This window comes from Calidris pugnax, unplaced genomic scaffold (assembly GCF_001431845.1).
Source record: "Calidris pugnax isolate Ruff unplaced genomic scaffold, ASM143184v1 scaffold5, whole genome shotgun sequence".
Lineage (NCBI taxonomy): Eukaryota > Metazoa > Chordata > Aves > Charadriiformes > Scolopacidae > Calidris > Calidris pugnax.
Genome location: NW_015090814.1, coordinates 912,763 through 933,204, shown reverse-complemented (window position 1 = coordinate 933,204; position 20,442 = coordinate 912,763). Strand labels below are relative to the sequence as shown.

General features: G+C 38.4%; 1 protein-coding gene across 1 annotated transcript in view; it reads right to left on the bottom strand.

The window, feature by feature from the left end:
* NKAIN3 (Na+/K+ transporting ATPase interacting 3) overlaps window positions 1-20,053 on the bottom strand; it is a 199,536-nt gene extending 179,483 nt beyond the window's left edge. Inside the window, exons 1-4 of the mRNA XM_014939593.1 lie at window positions 20,046-20,053; window positions 19,035-19,086; window positions 17,528-17,665; window positions 7,133-7,213 (exon numbers count right to left, since the gene is read on the bottom strand). Coding sequence (XP_014795079.1) covers window positions 7,133-7,213; window positions 17,528-17,665; window positions 19,035-19,086; window positions 20,046-20,053 — 279 coding nt within the window. The remainder of the gene's footprint in view (window positions 1-7,132; window positions 7,214-17,527; window positions 17,666-19,034; window positions 19,087-20,045) is intronic.
* Window positions 20,054-20,442: the final 389 nt, after the last annotated feature.

Here is a 20,442-nt window from a genome sequence, read left to right as displayed (position 1 = left end):
ATGCTCCTGCACCTACTGAAGTCAACCTAACACAACATCAAAAAAACCTGTCTGCAAATACCATGTAAAGACACACCACCACCACACGGAGTCTATAATGTACAGTACCTAATACCAGCCAAGGCCAGAGCTATTATTTTTATGTGCTGAAACGTTGTTTCTGTTCAATATTACACTGCATAACTTCACAGTAAATTGGTTTCCAGGTTTATTGCCGAAGTAATTAAAAATTCAAAAGGTTGCTGTTTGAACAGAACACTTTGGAAAAGTATTAAATCCAATTGAACCTGGAGATTATTTCTCTTTATGGTGAGAGAGCAGCAGGATGGGAGGAGCAACTTGCATAAGGAAAGTCATATTAAAAGTTCTTATTTTAACAAACACGTTTCAGTAGAACCTCTGTAGTAGGAAGGAGAAAAAGAATAACAAAAAGGATGCAACTGGTGCTAAGAACTTGGTGTGTTGCTTTTTTTTTAATTTAAAAAGCAAAACCACAAACAAGAAACAAATGTGTTACTTCCAAGAGCCAGTTCAAAGAAAAGTGAAAGCCAAAGAAATTAAACGGATTACATAACACAATTAAGTTATATGAGGTCCGTTTTCCTTAATCTTTATATTAGTTTACTTCTATTTACTTAAATGGTGTTTAATTAGCAATCCTCATTTTTCGATGTCAGAGAAGATTCTGGAACACTACTTTTAAAGCAACAATTCTTTAAACCCTTTTGGAATAACAAAGTTGGGGAAGGAGGAGGGGGCGAGCGGGTCCAAACCTCAAAGAAACAAAACCAATTTTTCAGTAGGTGTAATTTCTGCAAGTTGAATTTTATTAGGGCGCACACCAGGAAGAGATTATATTTAACTACTGCTATAAAACTAGTCATTTATAATGTCTAGAAATTGCTGAATGCCTACAGCTACTGCCACTGTTTTAGCATGATTCCTTATTTTGCATATCACAGCTAGTGGCAGCTGATGGCACCAGCTGAAGCAAATGGACATATGGCAGTGGGGAGAATAAGAAGGTAGTGGCACATTGCCTCCCAACACCCAAGAGAAATGCTGACCAAAAGCAACTTATGTGCGTCAGAGCTGTGTGGGAAGAAGTTCTCAGCTGAGATAGACATGAACGTACGCACCATGTCCAGCAGTGAAGAAATATACTATAATCACTCTGTCCTCAGTGAAGGATGTGTTGCTGTGAAAGGCAATGATTTGTGTTCAATTAAAAATCCATCAGCAGAACAGAAAGCCCATGAGTCTTATCCGTAACAGATGCCAAACCTCTATCAGGAGTGAACAGCAATGACAGCGTTGCCTCTGATTTGGTGTCACACTGAACACAGAAACCTCACCCACACACACTCAAGAACTGCTGTCAGCCACCTTGGAGCCTCCACTGGGGTCTCCTATTTTCTGTGTCTCACACACAGACTGGGAGGAGAAGCTAGAGACACCCCAAGTTCCCCAGCGGGAATGTTGCTCCTGCCAAACTTAGTAAGACTGAGTTGGCTGAAGAGGACACGAGACACTGGAAGAGGTTGCCCAGGTAGGCTGTGGCTGCTCCATCCCTGGAGGGGTTCAAGGCCAGGCTAGATGGGGCTTGGAGCAACCTGGTCTGGTGGGAGGTGTCCCTGCCCCCGGCAGTGGGGTTGGAACTCCATGATCTTTGAGGTCCCTTCCAACCCAAACCATTCTATGATTCTAAGATGAGGTTTTAAGTCTTCAACTTGTACTCACTTTTTTTTTTTCCTACCCCAAACCATCCATGGACACTAACTTGGATTTTCTACTTGACAGAGGCTTATTTCTATAGATTAAAAATAGGGGGACAGAGGAATTACCTAGATCACCTCACATCAATATTCCTTTAATTCATTTTTCAAAATACCCAGCAATAAGGCTTTAACAGCTTTAGATCCTATTGAGTGCCCTTATTTAATAGCTTTTCCTGACCTCCAACGAAATCTTCTTTGCCACATGCTCACCACACTATTTCTTCTCCTTCTTCCCAGTGAATATGAAAAAATCTGATTGCTTTCCTTCACATAAAAATCACTTGCATGTGAGTAGATGTACTATTCAGATGTACTATTCCCTACCTTCGCTCTTCTGTTTAGAGAAAGGAAAACCTCTACCCTCCACCTGCTGATTTTCCATATACGTTTTATTTTTTAAGTTTATCATTTTTTACTGCTCTCCTATGGATGTTGCAAACTTTGTCCGAAAGCTTTTTGGAGTAGGCTATGACATAGAGCTAATTATGATGTTAGTTACACCAAAATAATTGTCTTTTTTTCTCCCTTATATCAACACAAGTAAGACTGAGAATCACTTTTTTTCATATTGTTAGCCAGAATTTAAGCAATGCTTATGCTCTCACTTCACATTAAAAAAAAATAGACACAACCCCCAGAATATACATTTGCGTTTCCATTGATTACAAAATACTATTGTTTTTGAGCTTAACTTACTCCATTTGAGATCATAGATAATTAGATATAATTGTACAACAATTAAGGATTGAGTGACATGCACCAGATGGAATAAATTGGATTCCAGAAGCAGCCAGGATAAAATCCACATGATTAGCCCCCATTCTGATGTACAATACTGCGTTTAGAAAAAAAGTATTAGGTTTCCATTCCTACAGTGTTTTACTAAGTAATTTATTAGCCCATTTTGTTGTTGGCTGGAATAAACCATTAATTTTAACAGAGTCATAATCCTTACCTCCAACTACGGATCCATATAATAATTTAGTCTATTGTTCTGTTACCAGCTTAGTAAAGTTGGCTGGGAGCCCTAGAGGTTTTGAACTTCCAGTGATAAAAGTAAAGATTATCAGAAAAAAAAAACAAACCTATGGGAAAGATTGTTTTATTAATTACCATATGCAAAATCTCCTATGGCTTCAGGGAAAAGGTTAATGAAGCTTGTGTCACAGGCACATTAGAGTTCACATTCACCCACATTCAATGCCTAAACCTAAGGAACAGAAAATAAACATAAGCTGTTTTAGGGGTAGTTTCCTAATGAATATATGAGTGTTTATCATGTAAATTCTTGGCCAAAAGCAATAAGAGTCAGTTGACAGAGAGCTCAGCTTTGTGAGCTAAACTTAAAATAATCCAGGATGAAGCAAAGTTCATTCTCAAGAAACATCTGCAGAAAAAAAACAGGCAGAACAAACAGAAACATCATAGAAAAAGAAAAGAGCCCATTAACGTTGTCCAGCTGCTTAGGTAAGATATATCAAACACCAGGAAAGGAGTGTGCAGTACTGGAGGGAGGTTATACATTTACTGGGTACAGGCAGTAACACATGTAAATAAATGTCACTGTAACCCACAATAAAAAAAAAGTAGTAGAACAATAGTTTATCAAAGACTATCAGTCGGCAGAATGCACGATAAATACAAATAAACTCAGCTATTTTCATACTGCATCTCAAGTACTGGAGGGACACAAATGATAGAAATATTGACAGTGCATGTGAAATAAATGAGGTCTTCTTTGTAAAGTAAGTAGTACATAAAATAATGTATTGCTGGGGATGGAGGATCGGCTTATACATTTTAGAAGTTCTCTCGTCCATATTTAAGAACATATGAAAATTCAGAATAACAGCTGCTGGTATTACGTCAGGTAAGCATATTATAACAGATGTGCTTTAGAGAATTTCTTTTTTTGTCTCTTATTCCTTGAGATTTGTGTTTATGCCTATATGTTTAAAATTGTCTTGAATTTGGCAATTAGAACACATTTTTATGTCAAGACAGAATAAGATCTAAACAGCTAATGAGCTCATATATGCATGTAGCAATCTGTCATCCTGTAGTGGAGGATTAAAAGGTCATGTTATAATAGCAGCTTTGTTTCTCTCATACAGAGTGGTTAACACTAAAAATTGTGCTTTCAATTTCATAAAAGTAGTAAAAGAAAAATACAAGCAAATTTAACTTTCATACTAGGAATTTTTTCACGGCTAAAATCAGAAATGAGAGGAAGAATTAAAAAACCAAAGTTAATACAAAGAACCATATGTTTATATTTATTTTCTTTCTGATCAAAATCAATTTCTTTTGTCCTGAAAAAGCATTAAAATTTTATTCACACATCTGTAACATAAGTGAAAAAGGACCTTCACTTATACATTGTTTATAAGGTAGTTAGAAAGGAAAACTTTACTCATTAGCTTTCTATTTACAACACCCAGCTGGGGGACAGTCAGGTTTATTTCCCTTTCACACCCAGGACAACTTGAATCCATATCATCCTTTTCCCAGGAGAAAGGAATATGCTCTAATTACCATATTGTAGTTATTGGAGGGGTGCTTTCAGAGAAAGCTCTTCTTTGAAGCTTTCTGTCTTTATACAAAATAATATTATAATAGCTGGAGCAGGGACTGAAACCCAAGTGAATTCCCCAACAACAAGCCTACAGCCATACATACAAGTCTTCCAGTTCTCAACCTACCCCTCCCCACCAGCTTCCTCCCCTCAGCTTTACTAGTTTGGCCCTCCAGATTAAAAAACAAACTTTGGTGCAAATTGGGGTACATATGAAATTGCTCCTTTTTTATTTATTTGTTTGTTTTGGCACATTACTTTAAAACATGAAATATATTTTCAATTCAAAATAAGCTTTTTATGCCATTTGTGAATAAATTCTGAAATAATGGAAAAGACCAAGTCACAAACATTATGTTTGATGCTGGGAGGGCAGGTGGTAAGTTTTCATCACTCCTTATGAAGAAAAGTTTAAAGATCTTGGTGTACTAGATCCATAAACTTTAAATAACAAGCTGTTCCTTTAGAAAAAAAATGAAGTCAGTTTACCAGGAAATCTGAACATTATGCATTATAATTGAAGGAAAAATATTTCCTTAAAATTCTATTAGCAAAGAACAGGACTACACTTCCTACATCCTTTTTATTTAATGATCCATTAAAAGTAGTGGAACTTCTTGGTAGAATTCAAACACAGAGTATTCAAAGGAGATCTTGCTTTCTGTCACAAGAATAAGATCTGAGCAAAATTTCAGCAGTGAGGGTTTTTTATTAGGACATTTGAAATGTCTGTCCATATTGTATGTGTATTCTATGTGAAGACATAAAATGTGCATTAAAATTACCATTTAACATTGCACCACATTATATTTTCTGATACCATTCATGATAGAAGACATAATAGATTCACAGTACTAATCCATAGCTAACTCTGATTCTGGTCAGAGTGAATATAAGCGTGATAGTGCTTAAAAACAAACAAACAACAGAAATTAGGTGCCAGATAGCATCACAGTTTTCCCTGGCAGTATTTCAACAGAAGTTAAAAACTATAATCAATCTGCATTCATTCCAGAAATGAAACCGTTTTTTAAGATGGAAAAATAGCACAAGACAAGAAAAAAAGGTGACTATTCACCTTGAAGAGATCAAGCAATGTGAATACTAATCAAAGGTTTTTTTCTCAACTGTTGAATAATATTCCTGCTACTATTTCTCTGCATTGTGAATTGCCATATAAGTCAAGTAAACCAATCTAAAAGTAAAACACGGCGATGAAACTGGAAGATACAAGACTTCAATTCATACCTGCTGGTTTATAATCCCCTCACACCAAGTATATGATCATGACTCCTTTGCAATCAATGGAAAGACAACTCAAATTTTCACAAAGTCGGGGGTCAGACTAAAAGTTTCACTTCACTTCCTAGGCACTTAGATAAAAAAACTAATTATCTATAAAAATATAACAGTCACTATAAAACCAGTCATCACCCACTGATTGAAAAAATACAAACTCTATTTATCATGAAAATGAACAATTACTTTGGGCAGTCATCACTTCCATGTGTTGCTCTTCTGTTCATCTAATAGATTTTTTTAAGTCAGAACATACCAATAAGATCATTTATTTTTATTGTCTATGAAGTGCACTAATTTCGTCATTAAGCCTATGACTTCTGGTGAACTACATAATATTTGGAGAAAAAATAAACTGTTGTAGCTTTTCATTATGGAATTTTATCACCAAAGGAATCTATCTTTGAAAGCTTTAATTTTAATGAAATTTTTACTGAGTAAATTCGATTTTATTTCTTATTAAATCAGTTTCACCAGTTTGTTGTCAGCCAAAAGCTAGGAGTTTTAATGCTGGACCCCTAAAAGTATGTAGCTCAAAAATGTTCCCATCTGGACTGAGTAGAGCTCACAATTCTTTAAAAGCACTGCTTGAATTAACAGGGATGTGGTTCATATCACTAAATCTACAGCCAATGATGGGAACACGTACCCTATTAATAATACCGGGATCAGCATGTGCTATGGGTATAACTGTGCCTGGAATCATTTAAATATGAATGTGGTAAACAACAATCAGTACCATCTACTTCCAACAGGAGGGTAAAAACCAGTAGATGTTGTATGGAACTCACTGTAGATCCAATGCTAAGCATAACCTATACCCTATATCCTACAGCTAACAGAAGTGCTACCTTGTATAAAAGCAACAGGCTTCTCAATACTTCCAACAGATATTTCTGCTCTAATCAGAGGTTTGAATAAGGAATCAGTAACCTAGAGCATCGAGTGTTATGTACAGGAAAGTTTTATTCAGATGTAAAAAACAAAACCCCCATCATTTGCCATTTTTTCTTTTTTATAAAGAATTAACATTCTCACCATGAGACCAATTTGCTCAACAAGTTCTTACATTAACCTTCTTAGTAATTTTCTTAGCTGCTTTCGAGGTAGTCTTGGAAATTCAGATATATTTTTCATACACGCTTGAAATTTCTACCAAAATGATATACTCTGTTTTTCAACAAACAGCAAGAACGTCAAACTTCCCGTTGAATAGTACTTTTATCCTTTTTACCCCCAGATGGTACTTCAGAAGGCAACTGTAATTCAGATTCATTGCATTTATGTACTTCAAACCCATGACTATTTACTATCGGAGAAAAGTTCAAACACTCGAGTTCTTGTTGGAAGGGAACTCCAAAGATCAAATTTTGTGTTCAAACAACCACATTTTCCCCTCTCTGGTTTCAGCCTTCTAAAACCTGAGAGTCCTGCTGTTAAAACACCCTCCCATAAGCCTGAAGAAGGGTAAGTGACCTACCTTTGAAAGTCCGCCTACTTCCAAATAGAAGCAGATAATGAAAACATTCCAGGTGACCCACAGGGCAGTCCACACCGTGTACTAAACACAAAGCCAGATGAAAGCAAAAAAGACAGAAAAATAAAATGTGAGGATGAAAGAGGACTTTATACTGAGCAGATCAATAATATAAAAAAAAAAACACCTTGATATCGGTAAGATTTGTTCTTCTGGGAACAGACAAATGCAGCAAGTTCAGAAAAGGAGTTTTCCCTGCAGAAGTCCCTTAAGAACTATAGGAAATTACAAATCCAATATTCATTGCTGCTCTAAATACATACCAATAAAACAGATTTATTATTTACAGTTTTACACTATCCTACTGATGCCAATTAAGTCGAAAATGCTGACTTAAACACTGTTTTTTGGGGCACCTGTGAGTCATTCATAAATAATGATTTAATGCTGTTAATGGAGATTCTAGAATTGCACAGTAATTAAATAAGCAAATATTATTAAATAATATTTAAATATTATCAAGAAAAAACACAAGAAAAAAAGCATCATCAAATAGAACAGTAGATATATTGATCAGATATTTTGATATTTTTCAAAACCAAACAGGTAAAGGCTAAATCTGACCTCTTAAGAGACTTTCAGTAAAAGGTATTTTAATTACATTAAAAAATAGCCCACTACTCCATCTCTTGTGAGCATGAACCTGACCCTACAATGCCCCCTTAAGAGATGAAAGTATCCATATCTCTTCTGGGTTCTCCAGTGTCCTACCCCAGTGCAAGACCAAACTCACAGTCCACAGCATGAATGGGAAATTAATTTGTCTACCTTAAACCATCTTTTGTACTTTAATTGTTAACATAATGGACTGGCACTATTTCCTTACAGACGCACTGTTTACCTGTATATAACTGTAAACTATGCTCAGTTAATTCTCCGAGCAGCACATCTCAGAAACATTTCTGTCTGACGGGCCAAGGGCAGGCTCAGCCACGCTGGAGCTACACCCACCTGAAAAATGCATTCAGCAGCAACACTGCCACTTCTCATTTCATGGAATGGTTGGAGTTGGAAGGGACCTTAAAGACCACCCAGTTCCAACCCCCCTGCCATGGGCAGGGACACCTCCCACCCCGCTCCAAGCCCCATCCAGCCTGGCCTTGAACCCCTCCAGGGATGGGGCAGCCACAGCTTCTCTGGGCAACCTCTTCCAGTGTCTCACCACCCTCACAGGCAAGAATTTCTTCCTGAGATCTCCTCTAAATCTCCCCTCTTTCAATTTAAATCTGTCCCCCCTCATCCTATAGCTCCTCTCCCTGATAATGAGTCCCTCCCCATCTCTTCTGTAGTACTTTAGGTACTAGAAGTGGCTCTAAGGTCTCCTTCTAGCCTTCTCTTCTCCAGGCTGAACAACCCCAACCCTCTCAGCCTGTACTCATAGGAGAGGTGCTCTAGCCCTCTGGTCATCATTTATGTGATTATAACCTTCAGGATGGAGAACTGCTGCTAATTGCCTTTGCAAGTCTAATTAGCCGTGACCAGGTGAGGCTGATATGCTATTGTTTTGCAGCAATATATTCAGTAAAGCTCAGCACCTTAATCTACAATATGCTGGATCCCATTTCCATCACACAGATGCTATCAAGTTGGCTTTCCCAGGCAGTTTTGGGTGATGTTTCCCTCTTCCTTCCCCTCCCTGTGATGAACAATGAAAAGTTCTCTCCACTTTGATTGCTCCCAACATTTCTGGACAGGTTAACTGTTTTAATTTAATTTCTTATGAGGTACTCAAGTGGTTTGGAGATGGCTATGGCATAAGAAATATATCATTAATAAATGAAATGAGGGTAACACTCCTGAGTATTTCCTCGGTTTACAGAGAAGGACAGTGTGGCAACTGAAGGCTGGGTTATTATAAAACATACAAAGCTGCTGTGGCCTGTGAACAGTATGAGGTCTGTACTATTCATAAGATTAACCTAAAAGAGGATATCACATTTTACCACATTTGCTGACTATGTAGTAACTCATCATAAGCTCCTGATTTTCCAGCATGTGTCCTCAGAACATCAGGTGCAGTGTGTTCAAAATTAATAAACACTTAAAACACTTAATACAAGACCAGCTGCTCATAAAAAGCAGATTCAGAATATTCAGGAGGATTCACCTTTTTAAGAAAGAATTTTTTTTTGTCAGTCAATGAAGGAAATCATTCATCACAACCACAGGAAGCCTACTTGATCTGCCAAGCCAAGCCAAATCTGTTGATGGCTTCATTCTGTCCCACGGCCATCAAGGACAACTCTGAGTCACTCCGAATCAGGCAAAACCTGTCTGAACACGCTTTCCCAAGGCAAGTTACGCTGTTTTACACAGTCAGGACCTGTTTGATCCCTTATCTGCCATGACGACTACTGGAAGGGAAGCACAGGTGCAAAGTGTGGTGGATCCAGCAGTGTTAGGTTTATGGTTGGACTCGATGATCTTAAAGGTCTTTTCCAACCTAAATGATTCTATGATTTTATGAAAGCAGGTGTGCACCTCCAAACCCAGCTGTTGAATACAAAGAAGCTCTTCCTACCCTCTCACTGAACTGCAGGAATATAAATTTCAGATCTATTTGCTTTAAGAACACAGTAATTCATGTTTGGCAATTCGTACGATAGAATTTTTAAAAGTAAGAAAGTTATTGTCCAAATCTGAAAACATATCTTTTTGGGTTTTTAGCCTCGTATACTGTCATAGGTAGTTAAGGCATATTACATTAAAAGAAAAGTTTTAAGATAGCAAAACCAAGAAAGAAAAATTAGGAAATGTCAGGATTCTGGTTATATATGCCATTTTAATTTCTCTCTTTTGTGGATATGCAATACAATGCAAACATTAATTAAATCAACATAGGTATATTTTTATTGTAAAAGACCCTACATTCCTTAATACGTTTTATCAACAGCTAACTTAATACTTCATTTCTCTTTGTCGCTCAGACCCCACTCTGAGGACAGAATATTAATTTCCTCATGAGGTTTTCTAAGATGCTCATCTCTGTAATGTCTGAGAGCAGCACAAACATTAACTAATTTATTTTGTGTTATAAGGGAATGATACAGCTCTCAGAATGCAAATTATGTTCTGATACACGCAGAGATTACATTCAGAAGTATTCATACATTATAGGCATCCAACTTGAGATGCTTAAGACTTCATTTTTCAGAACACTTGGGATTATACAGTGCTTTATAAGCTCTGTGTTCAGCTCCCTGTGGCTGAGCATTCAGCGCTTGTGCAAATGAGACCACAAGGTCATTGAATTTAACTGAATTTCACTGAATTTTTGGAGTTGGAAGGGACCATAGAGATCATCTAGTCCAACTCCCCTGCTGAGCATGTTAGAGCTTGTTACTCAGGACTGCATCCAGGCGGGTCTTGAAGATCTCCAAAGAAGGGGACTCCACAACCTCCCTGGGCAGCCTGTTCCAGGGCTCTGGCACCCTCACTGTGAAGAAGTTTTTTCTCATATTTGAGTGGAACCTCCTATGTTTCAACTTGTGCCTGTTGCCCCTTGTCCTCTCACTGGCAACCACTGAAAATAGTCTGACTCCCTCCTTCTTCAACCCACCCTTTAGATACTTATAAACATTGATAAGGTCTCCACTCAGCCTTCTCTTCTCCAGGCTAAAGAGTTCCAGCTCTCTCAGCCTTTCTTCTTAAGGGAGATGCTCCAATCCTTGAATAATCTTCGTTGCCCTACACTGGACTCTTTCCAGTAGTTCCCTGTCCCTCTTGAACTGGGAAGCCCAGAACTGGACGCAGTATTCCAGTTGTGGCCTCACCAGTGCAGAGTGGAGGGGGAGAATGACTTCCCTCAACCTACTAGCCACGCTCTTCCCTATGCAGCCCAGGATTCCGTTGGCCTTCCTGGCCACAAGAGCACACTGCTTGCTCATTGTCATTTTGCTGTCTACCAGGACCCCCAGATCTTTCTCTTCGGAACTTGTCTCCAGCAGGTCCACACCTAACCTGTATTGGTGCCTGACATTCTTCTTCCCCAGGTGCAGGACTCTACTCTTTTCCCTGTTGAACCTCATGAAGTTCTTCCTTGCCCAGCTCTTCAGCCTGTCCCAGGTCTCGCTGGATGGCAGCACAGCCCTCCGGGGTGTCAGCCACCCCTCCCAGTTTGGTATCATCAGCAAACTTGCTGAGGATACACTCTGTCCCCTCGTCCAGGTCGTTTATGAATATGTTGAACAGGACTGGACCAAGTATTGACCCCTGGGGGACACCACTGGTTACAGGCCTCCAGCTTGAACCTGCTCCATTAATCATTACCCTTTGGGTCCTGTCACACAGCAAGTTCCCAAGACAAGAACCCAGAATGCAAGAGGCAAAAGCACATGAGAGATTTGGTTTAAGTGATGAGTTTTGTGTCAAAAAATGTTTCAGTGGTTGAGAGTAGACATAAAACTCAGCTGCTCAGGGCAGCCTTCAAAACAAAAGCAATCCTTTTAGTTTTGCTGTCACATGCCTTTCTTCCCACATCTTCTGTTTCCTGCAAATCAAGTTTCTATTCTAGAGCTACAATCACCAAAAAAACCCCAAATATCTGTCCTTTCTAATGCAACTGAAGGGTTTTTATGGCAACCGAAAAATGTTGTGACTAGAAAATTGAAAGTAGAAAAAAAATGATTTGTATCTATGCAATTCAAAAAATACAAACATATAAAAGGATCACATTAAGATAACACAGTAGAGCTTTAATAACAGTTTTTCTTAACTTTGGAGTGTTTCTTCCTGAAAAATTTGTAATACGTTCTGAACATTACGTGTATGTGTGTAAATTTACCTGTGTATACCTTCAAGGTTTAAAAGAAAATTCGTAACAATATTCCACTATGTGTCGTCACACTAACGCCTGCTTGGGTTGCTAAGAGAGATGTAACTTTTAGATCCATGATGAAGACTTCTCCTTTTTGCCAACAGAGAAACTGCCTACCATCCTGGGTTGTTCTCTGTGTGGAGGGACATATCATGCAGACATTACCTGTCAACGGGGAAGTGCTTATGGTCTGAAATGTCAGGTCCACACTGATCCTCAGGGTTCATTTCCCTCCCAAGGCACCTCACCCATCCTGTTTCATGACCTAACCTGCCACAGCCCCTCCAGCCCCATGTCCTGAACACCAACCTGATGGTCCTGCTGCATCTGCTCATGCTTACCTCCACCCCAAACCCAGCGATTCCTGCCCCAGGTCTTTGGCCAGACAATTTCACTCCCCCCCCCCAGCTCAGTTGGTGTCATGTTTAGCATCACAACCTTCACCATACCTGGTATGAAGAAGGAATTTCCCACACAGGTTGAATTAATAAGAAGAGCTGTGATTTTTTTTAATTATTATTATTTTATAGTGCATATGGTGTACTAAGAAATCACCCAGATATTTTCGCCTAACAGATTGGACACTGGTAAAAAATCTGTGTTGATTTCTCCTCATGATGCACTGTATACTTTCTTGCTCTTGGTTTTTTGCACTAAGGATTATATACTGTGTGGTGTGAGGAAGCATTTGGAGTCTTATAAGTTAAGAGGAGAGAGTACTCCCTAGCCTTATAGGTTAAATATCTATTAAATTGTTCTCCAACCCAGTAGGTTCATTTCAGATCCCCTCTATTAATTCCAGCCTCAATAGTGATATTTCTATACTTCTTTTAACTCTACAGGTCCTATTGAAACCGATGCAGAGATACCTTTCTTATACTAGTGAAATACAACTATTTCTAGAGTTAAATCATTGGCATTAGAGGGACTCAATGTCACAAATAGAAAGGATTAAGGAAAAAGGCAAAGCGTGGCTTCTTAAACTGAAAGGTAAGAGGGAAAAGGGAAATTTCAAAGTTTGAATATTACAAGGACTGTGGGATAAGTTTAGCTTTAATGAATAAACTATCTTAAGTGTATATTTAATCTGAAGTGCAGCACCTCCTCTGACAGTGCCTTGGCATTAGGGGAAATGAATGTTGGCTCAGGGAAAGGCAGCAACTACTGAGTCATCAGATCGGCTTCCTGTAATACCTGGCTGTGCCTCGGAGGCATCACTACTTACGGAGCCCTACTTGGTCATATTCGTGAAAGATGACAAGGAAAGTGGCATAAATCACCCTCATGGAACAGTAACAACTCAGGACTTACCTGGAAGGATATTCAAGGACTAATTTTGGATTCCTAAATATTTCAGAAGTGGTTTGAAACTGCAAGAGTGTTTGTATAGCATTTGCTTGAATACTGCGTAGAATACCCTGTATAGCCTTTTTTCTGCCTTTTTTCTTTTTTCTAAGAAACTGCCTCCTGGCTTCTCGGGTGTACACACTGTCTATGTATCTTATTATTCAATGGTATAATTTAAGGCAAGCAAAGCAGAGATTTCCACCTTATATCCCTCCTATTTAAGTGTATTATTTTCATCTCTTAGTGTTCATTAATACATTTATGTTCAGCTTTGGGCCGGGTTTGTGTGATCTTAGCTATATGACTCATCGCTCAGAAGGTTTTTGAAGTGCCATATCAGAAGTAGGAGAGGGGGAAAAACCCAACTTTAACAAGTATTTTGTCATCATTTTTAATCAATTTTAACAGCCAGAAAATCTTGCTGGTGATAGCAAGTTCTATCAAGAAAGGAAAAGTGTGCACAGGGAAATGGATCACAGTAGAGCTCTGGAGCTGTGTGATGAGTGTGTTACACATAGTTAGAACTGAAATTTAGCTGTTTTTTAATTCTTTGCAAATGTTTGGGTAAGTTTCAAATGAGTTAATATGGGAAAATTAGGAATTAGCTCTGCACTTTTATGTCCCCTGGCAACTTTGCACTGATTTATTTCAGCCACAAAATATTCAAGTACTGAAAATAGCACATCCACTTAGTGACAGGACAAATTGCTCACAAAAAAATTGATCTAAATTAGAAATGAATAGAAAAGCTATTAGAAATAATTATTGGATTTAAACTAATTAGGACACTTGGATTTAATACAGTTGCTCCCTCTGTGTCTCTGTTTCCTAAGCTCTGAGGACTCAGAATTTTACCTATGAGGAAGTGAAATTTCAGATTTAGTTCAGAATCACCATCCTTACAGCCCTCTATCTGAAAGGTAGCCAGCTGCTTTTGTGATTATCCAGCACTGAGTTACATGGTGCTAGGTACCTGCACCAAAAGCCTGCTCAGTTGTGTCTGCAGAATTACACCCTCATATCTGAGTGCAGTATTGATGTGCTTCAAATTATGGCCCTACATGTAACACATTTTTTCACTTGCTTTTGTATTCCTGCTGTATGTTAAATTTTGAGGGAGAGAACATGACATAGGCAGCACAGGATAGCAAAGTGAAAGGTTTTCTGTAAATTCTCTTGTTAGGGAAACCTTCAGGCACAGCCTTCATTGCACAGAAGATTAAAGACCTTCTCTTAAGGTCAAACCAAGCGCCCTAAAGCTCACCAGCTTAAGTCAAGAACCCTATGAGGGTATGATAGAATATCATGGAGACAATTTGTACCACATGTTCCAGATCAATTTTGTGTACACATTTTACAGAAGTAAACTGTTGTTATCTGACTTCATACTCTCTTTACTTCAAATTTTTATATCCTAATGGGATCATATGCACTAGAAAAGCTGATGTCCAGGGAAGTCTTAAAGAAAAGAGAATGGATACTAAACATACTTTTCCTGAAGTATTTGGTTACTTTTCCATTAAACTGTATTTAGTTTAATCTAAACCAGAAGCTTCAGCAACCAGAGTACATAAAAGCAAGATTCAACATATGTTTTTTGCCAAAGCCACAAAACCAAATTTTCTCTTTAAGGTGGGACACCAACCACTAACATACCCAGGGGCTTAGATGTGGCTGAGGCTGCAGAAATGGACTTGGAAGCCCATGAAGCTTCTCAATGAAAGTGGAGCCCAATTCACCACTCAGACCCTGGGTAGGAATCCCTCTGCATATTGTCTTTAAGTAATACTGAAATTCAGAACTCTACTGAAGATTGATATTAAACAGATTTTATATTTGAAGCCAGTAGTAAAAGTTTACCACTGTAACAGGTGGAACATGATTTATATAGGGTTTCAGAAGCAGGGAGGCAATCTACATCCCTCCTTAGGAGAGGTGCCTCTGGATTCCTTTTTGCCTTAGAGAAGGCATCCTGGAGCTAGCACTGGTAGGGGTCTTTGCTGTCCATACCAGTGACTAGGGCTTATGAGGACAGCTGGAAAAGCCCAGCTGTGGCTGGGACAGCCCTAAGTAGCCAGTTTCTGGGGAGCATGTGTTATTAGAAGAATCTCAGACTACAACTCAATGAGCAATTTAAGATGGTGTGACCCTGCACTGCTGCAGGACTTGAGGCTATTCATCCTGAGGGTGTAGCTGGACAAGAGGCTGAACTGACAAGTTTGTAGCTCGCACTAAGGGAAGTCTTGCATCTCCTCCTGTCCTTTCCCTTCCACCTCCGCACCGCTGCTCATGACAGCACAGTCCAAATCCCTGCTTTATGTTGGCCCTGGCACCCATTGGGAACCTCACAGATGGGATTCAGCTCACCTTCCTAGCAAAAAACTCTCCACTTTTTGCTGAGTTGGCTTTCTGACATCTAAGGAGTGGAACTGGCTTAGTGAAAGGTCCAGTCAACTAATGCCAGATTTGGTGGAGAGGGTTTGGAGAAGTATTCAGCCAGGGAGAAGAACAGTGGGAATGCGAGGGTGTGCAAGCCACCCCCTTCTGCTGGTGTTGAGCTGTAAGCCTGGTTCCAGACAACTTGTGTATTTTCACCCTTTGGACTTCAGGATTTGGCTCAAGCTATTCCTACTTCATTGGGAATGTTACGTTAGTAAGGACAGAAGCTGCTCTAAAGTCTTGATCTTCCCAAGTAGTGAGTATTTACACCTATTATAGCTTGAGTATTTGCACCTATTGTAGCTTGAGCTTTTAAATATGTGCTTAAACTAGAGTATGAGTTCAGTTAAATTTGAGGATAAAATATTTTGTTGAGGTGTTTCTTTCTTTAATTACAAGTTTTATACCTCTACTTTAAAACAACTTTAACATAGTCTAAAATGTTCATTTACATGGCAAAAGACACAGAAACAGTCAACATCTGTTGCGTTTCATTTGAAAACTAAAGTAGTGCTGAACCTGAGGGGCAAGAGATTTTCTGGTGTTGCACTTGAGACACGAATTTCCTATGTAATTTTACAGATGCTTACCCTCACTTGCTTCTGATGTCTTATGTATAAAACAGAGAACATGAAACAGAAAGATGAGTCATCAAGATGTGGCTGCACATACACTGCTGCCCAGTTCTCCAACCACAGGTAATAGATAAAAGTGCTATTATTTACATCAATCCGCTTGCAATTACGTATAGTCTGCTTGTGAAGCTTAGCTAATGTGAGTATAAAGAACCTGAGGCGTACGTTTTGTTCACTTTTTCTTTTAAGACATGACAAAGGATTACAGGATTCCAGGCCTGACTATAAAAGATGAACCTTTTAAAGTATTTGTTTAATGAGCTTTCCTCAGTAGACATTTATTTCACTCTTTTGTGAGATAAAAAATAAAATAATAACTTTAGCCTCTTAAAATCCATTACTGACAACACAACTGAAATGTTCCAGATACAGACACTGCCAGGTAAAGACATAATATTCATCCATTCAGGAGAGACTGTGAGGGAAGAAAAGGGATATTTTTTTGTTGGCAGTTTCCTTCACAGCTTTGAAAGTTTTTTGTTTTTTTTATTCCTGGCTATGTTGAGAACACGAGAGAAAAATTTGTGAAGCTTCAAGTTACAAGCATCAGAGACAATTTAGAACAATTTAGGGTCAAGGCCATAAATACAAGTCTTGGCAAAGTTAGATGTAAGTGAGAAGGAGGTTTTTTTGGAACCCATGGGTCACAGGACGAAAGGAATTTTTACTGTTTTTTTCCTGTTTAAGAGGAAGATATAGCTAAATGTAACCTGATCATTACAGATATTTTTTTTTAAATGGCCACTGATTCTGCTTGCTTATTGCAAAGAAAACAAAAATTTGTATTTTTTTGCTTCATTTGTGCATAGCCTAATTGTAGATGTTCCCATGACACATTGAGATATTTCATTCTTTAAAGAATCTTACTAAGAAGTTGTATCACGGTCATACTTTTGGTAGCACTTTCTCTCAGTTACCCATAGCTTCCAAAATATCAGAAATGCCACTCAGTAGTCCTAAGTTTGAAAAAAAAGACACCAAGACCTCTAAAGTTTCTACAGAAATACTATCTGGTGTTTTGAGGTCAGGAAATTTCTGTTTTGCAATGTAACAGGTTTTAAAACAAATTGCAAAATATAATAGATAATAAATGAGACTTACCACGACTATATATCGAGGCCTAAACTGGATGGTTCCAAACAAACCCAAAATGACAACTATTATTTGGAGGAAATTGCCAAGGATAGGAGCCCATTGGAAACCAAGGAAGTCAAAGATCTGTCTCTCTAATGCTGCCAGCTGTAAGAAAGCACATAAAAAGAACATCCTTTTTAATTATGAGTGAAAGAGAACACTTGACATTTTGTTATTTGCACCAGGCTTCACCAGGAACAAGTACAGCAAAATTTTGAAATTATGGTTCTTGGGCATAGTCTTTGTTGGTGTTTCACCCCAGTGGTATCTGAAGACAGTTACTAGTCAACATACAGTTCTCTTAATGAAAAAATACTCGGAAAAACTTTAAGAAAATGCTTTTAAAATCCTCATATAATATATAACTACCTCTATAAACCAAACACAGACAAGTTTTACTCCATTCTTGAACACTGTAAACTCTAAGGCTTGATAATATTTATTTAAATACAGAATTTATCCTTATAGAGGCTCACCTAGATCAAGCAAAACCAAGCAAACCTTACTAATGTTACTGAATCATGCTCCCTCCCTTCCCCATGTCTTTGTTTTCTTAGCTTTAATCTCAACTGGACTTGACTGCAGGTTACTCAATGCATTCCTAAGGAGAGAGATATTGGTCCAAAGGGGCAGAGCAGGCTCAGAGGAGACTCAGATGTAGCTATTGGGTAAGTTCCCTAATGCAGGAATTAAGGAAGACTGCTGGGACCTCCTCTCTACCTGAGCCCATGGACTGAAAGGCTGTAGAAAATGTTGGAAGATGTTAGTGTAAGCTACTTCAAAACCATCAGACAAATGAGCTATCTGCACTCTGCCAAAAGCTGCTATGTTGCTTTGATCAAGCGCAGTCAGAAAGAGATGGTGGCAACTTAATAGCTCTTTTTCCACTGTCCTCATGGTATTTTGAGGGTGGATTTCATTGGGTGTGGAAATGGAGGAAGCTAACCAACCTTCATCCTTGCATCAGCATGTGGTCCTTACATAATTCTGCATTTGGGGATGTTAAACCAAAGAGAAAAAAAAAAAGCCAATTAAAATTCCTCTGCAAACACATCCCAGTCTGTTTTTCTAAAGGCACTAAAAGCAGCTTTCTCAGCAGCACACTTGTTGAATTTTAAACTTGGTTCTATATATTTCCAGCTGTAGCAAGACATTTTTGCACATCTAAACAGAATCCTACTGAGAAACAACTGAGTTTCTGTGCTTGCCACAATTTATTACACATCTACTTCATTTTACTACATTGTTACAAACCCTAAAATTTACTGAAATATGAACTTAAAATATTTATGACTGAGACAGATGGAATAAGCATGGCCCTATGAATACCAACAAAAGTATTATCATATGTGGGTATTTCACATAAAAAATTTCATTTTACTCATAATGGCTAGATTCAATCCTGACCTACAAGAAGGGGTGAGGTGTTACTGAGAGAAGAATCCATCTTCTCTGTACAAAAATCATTCCTTACACTGGTCATGGAAAACCCATTCTCAATGCTGATGTCAATAAATACGATAAATCTAAACAATTAAACGAACAAAGGTTGAATCATCAACTTGGTGCTGCTCCTCTGCAGTCAGTGAAGTTATATTCACTTTTATCAGCTAAACATCTGGCCCAGTAGACAGAAATGAAAAATTATCACACATTAGACAATGTTAAAATATTATCCTCTTAGACATGTAAGATATTCTGATCTTAGCAGAAATTATCTTATTCTTTTCATGTTGTAGGTAAGGGAGAATCCCCCGTTATCCTCTTAGACATGTAAGATATTCTGATATTAACAGAAATTATCTTATTCTTTTCATGCTGTAGGTAAGGGAGAATCCCCTTGTTAACAGGCTTGGTACCCAGCTCAGACCTAAACTGGATCAGACACAGAGTTTGTCTCCATGTGTACCACAGCAAGCAAGCTCTGAGCATGTCTAGCAGGACTGGGTTCCCACAAAATAGCACAGTAGCCACAAGTACCTTCCCAAAGATGGCTGCAGAAATGTGTATATGCACCGTAGGTAGACATAAACATATAGAAAAGTAATTAGTCCTTTTATGGACTACAGTGGTAAAGGCACCCACCAGAAACACAGAAAAATAAGGTATAGAAAAGTAATTAGTCCTTTTATGGACTATAGTGGTAAAGGCACCCACCACAAACACAGAAAATAAGGCTCAGTTTCCTCTCCTGCTGCCTATCGAGGTATCCTTTCCTCTCCTCCCACCTCTTATCCATTAGGACACCAAGGGAGAGAGCTTCTCTTTGCAGCTGAAGTCAGCCAAACAATAAAAATTTGTATTTAGTGAGTCAAGAAGAGAGTACAAGCAGAAACATGAGTTTGCAGCTGACTGCTTATGGTACTTATCCAGGATTGAGACAGTTGCTTGTATTTCTTGTCTACAGGGCTCTTTCTTTATTTTTATATACAGTGACAGCACATAAACCACTGAAGGAGTCCTGAGAGCAGGACACCAAACATACAGCGCCATTCCTTCCCCTCTAACAAGCTTTTTCACCATCAGGCGACACAGTGAGACTTTCCTGTGTAGCTAAATCCCATTTATTTTGCTCTTGTCGCCAACACAGAGTAATTTGTCTCATCCCTAAATCCCACAGAATATATTAGCAAGGGGAAAAAAATCTAAAGAAAAGAAAGAGGTGGGAGACATCTATCCTGCTCAAATTACTACTCTCTTCTAAACTATAAAACCTTCTTACCAACAGTGCGGATAGAAGTTAAAGAACTAATAATTAATTATAATGGCAGAAGAAACATATTAACTTGCAGTTTCTTTACACCACGAGCAATATACACTAAACAGAGTATATAGCATGTAAATGCTGCTGCCCTTATATCTAGTATTTCACCCAATAGAAT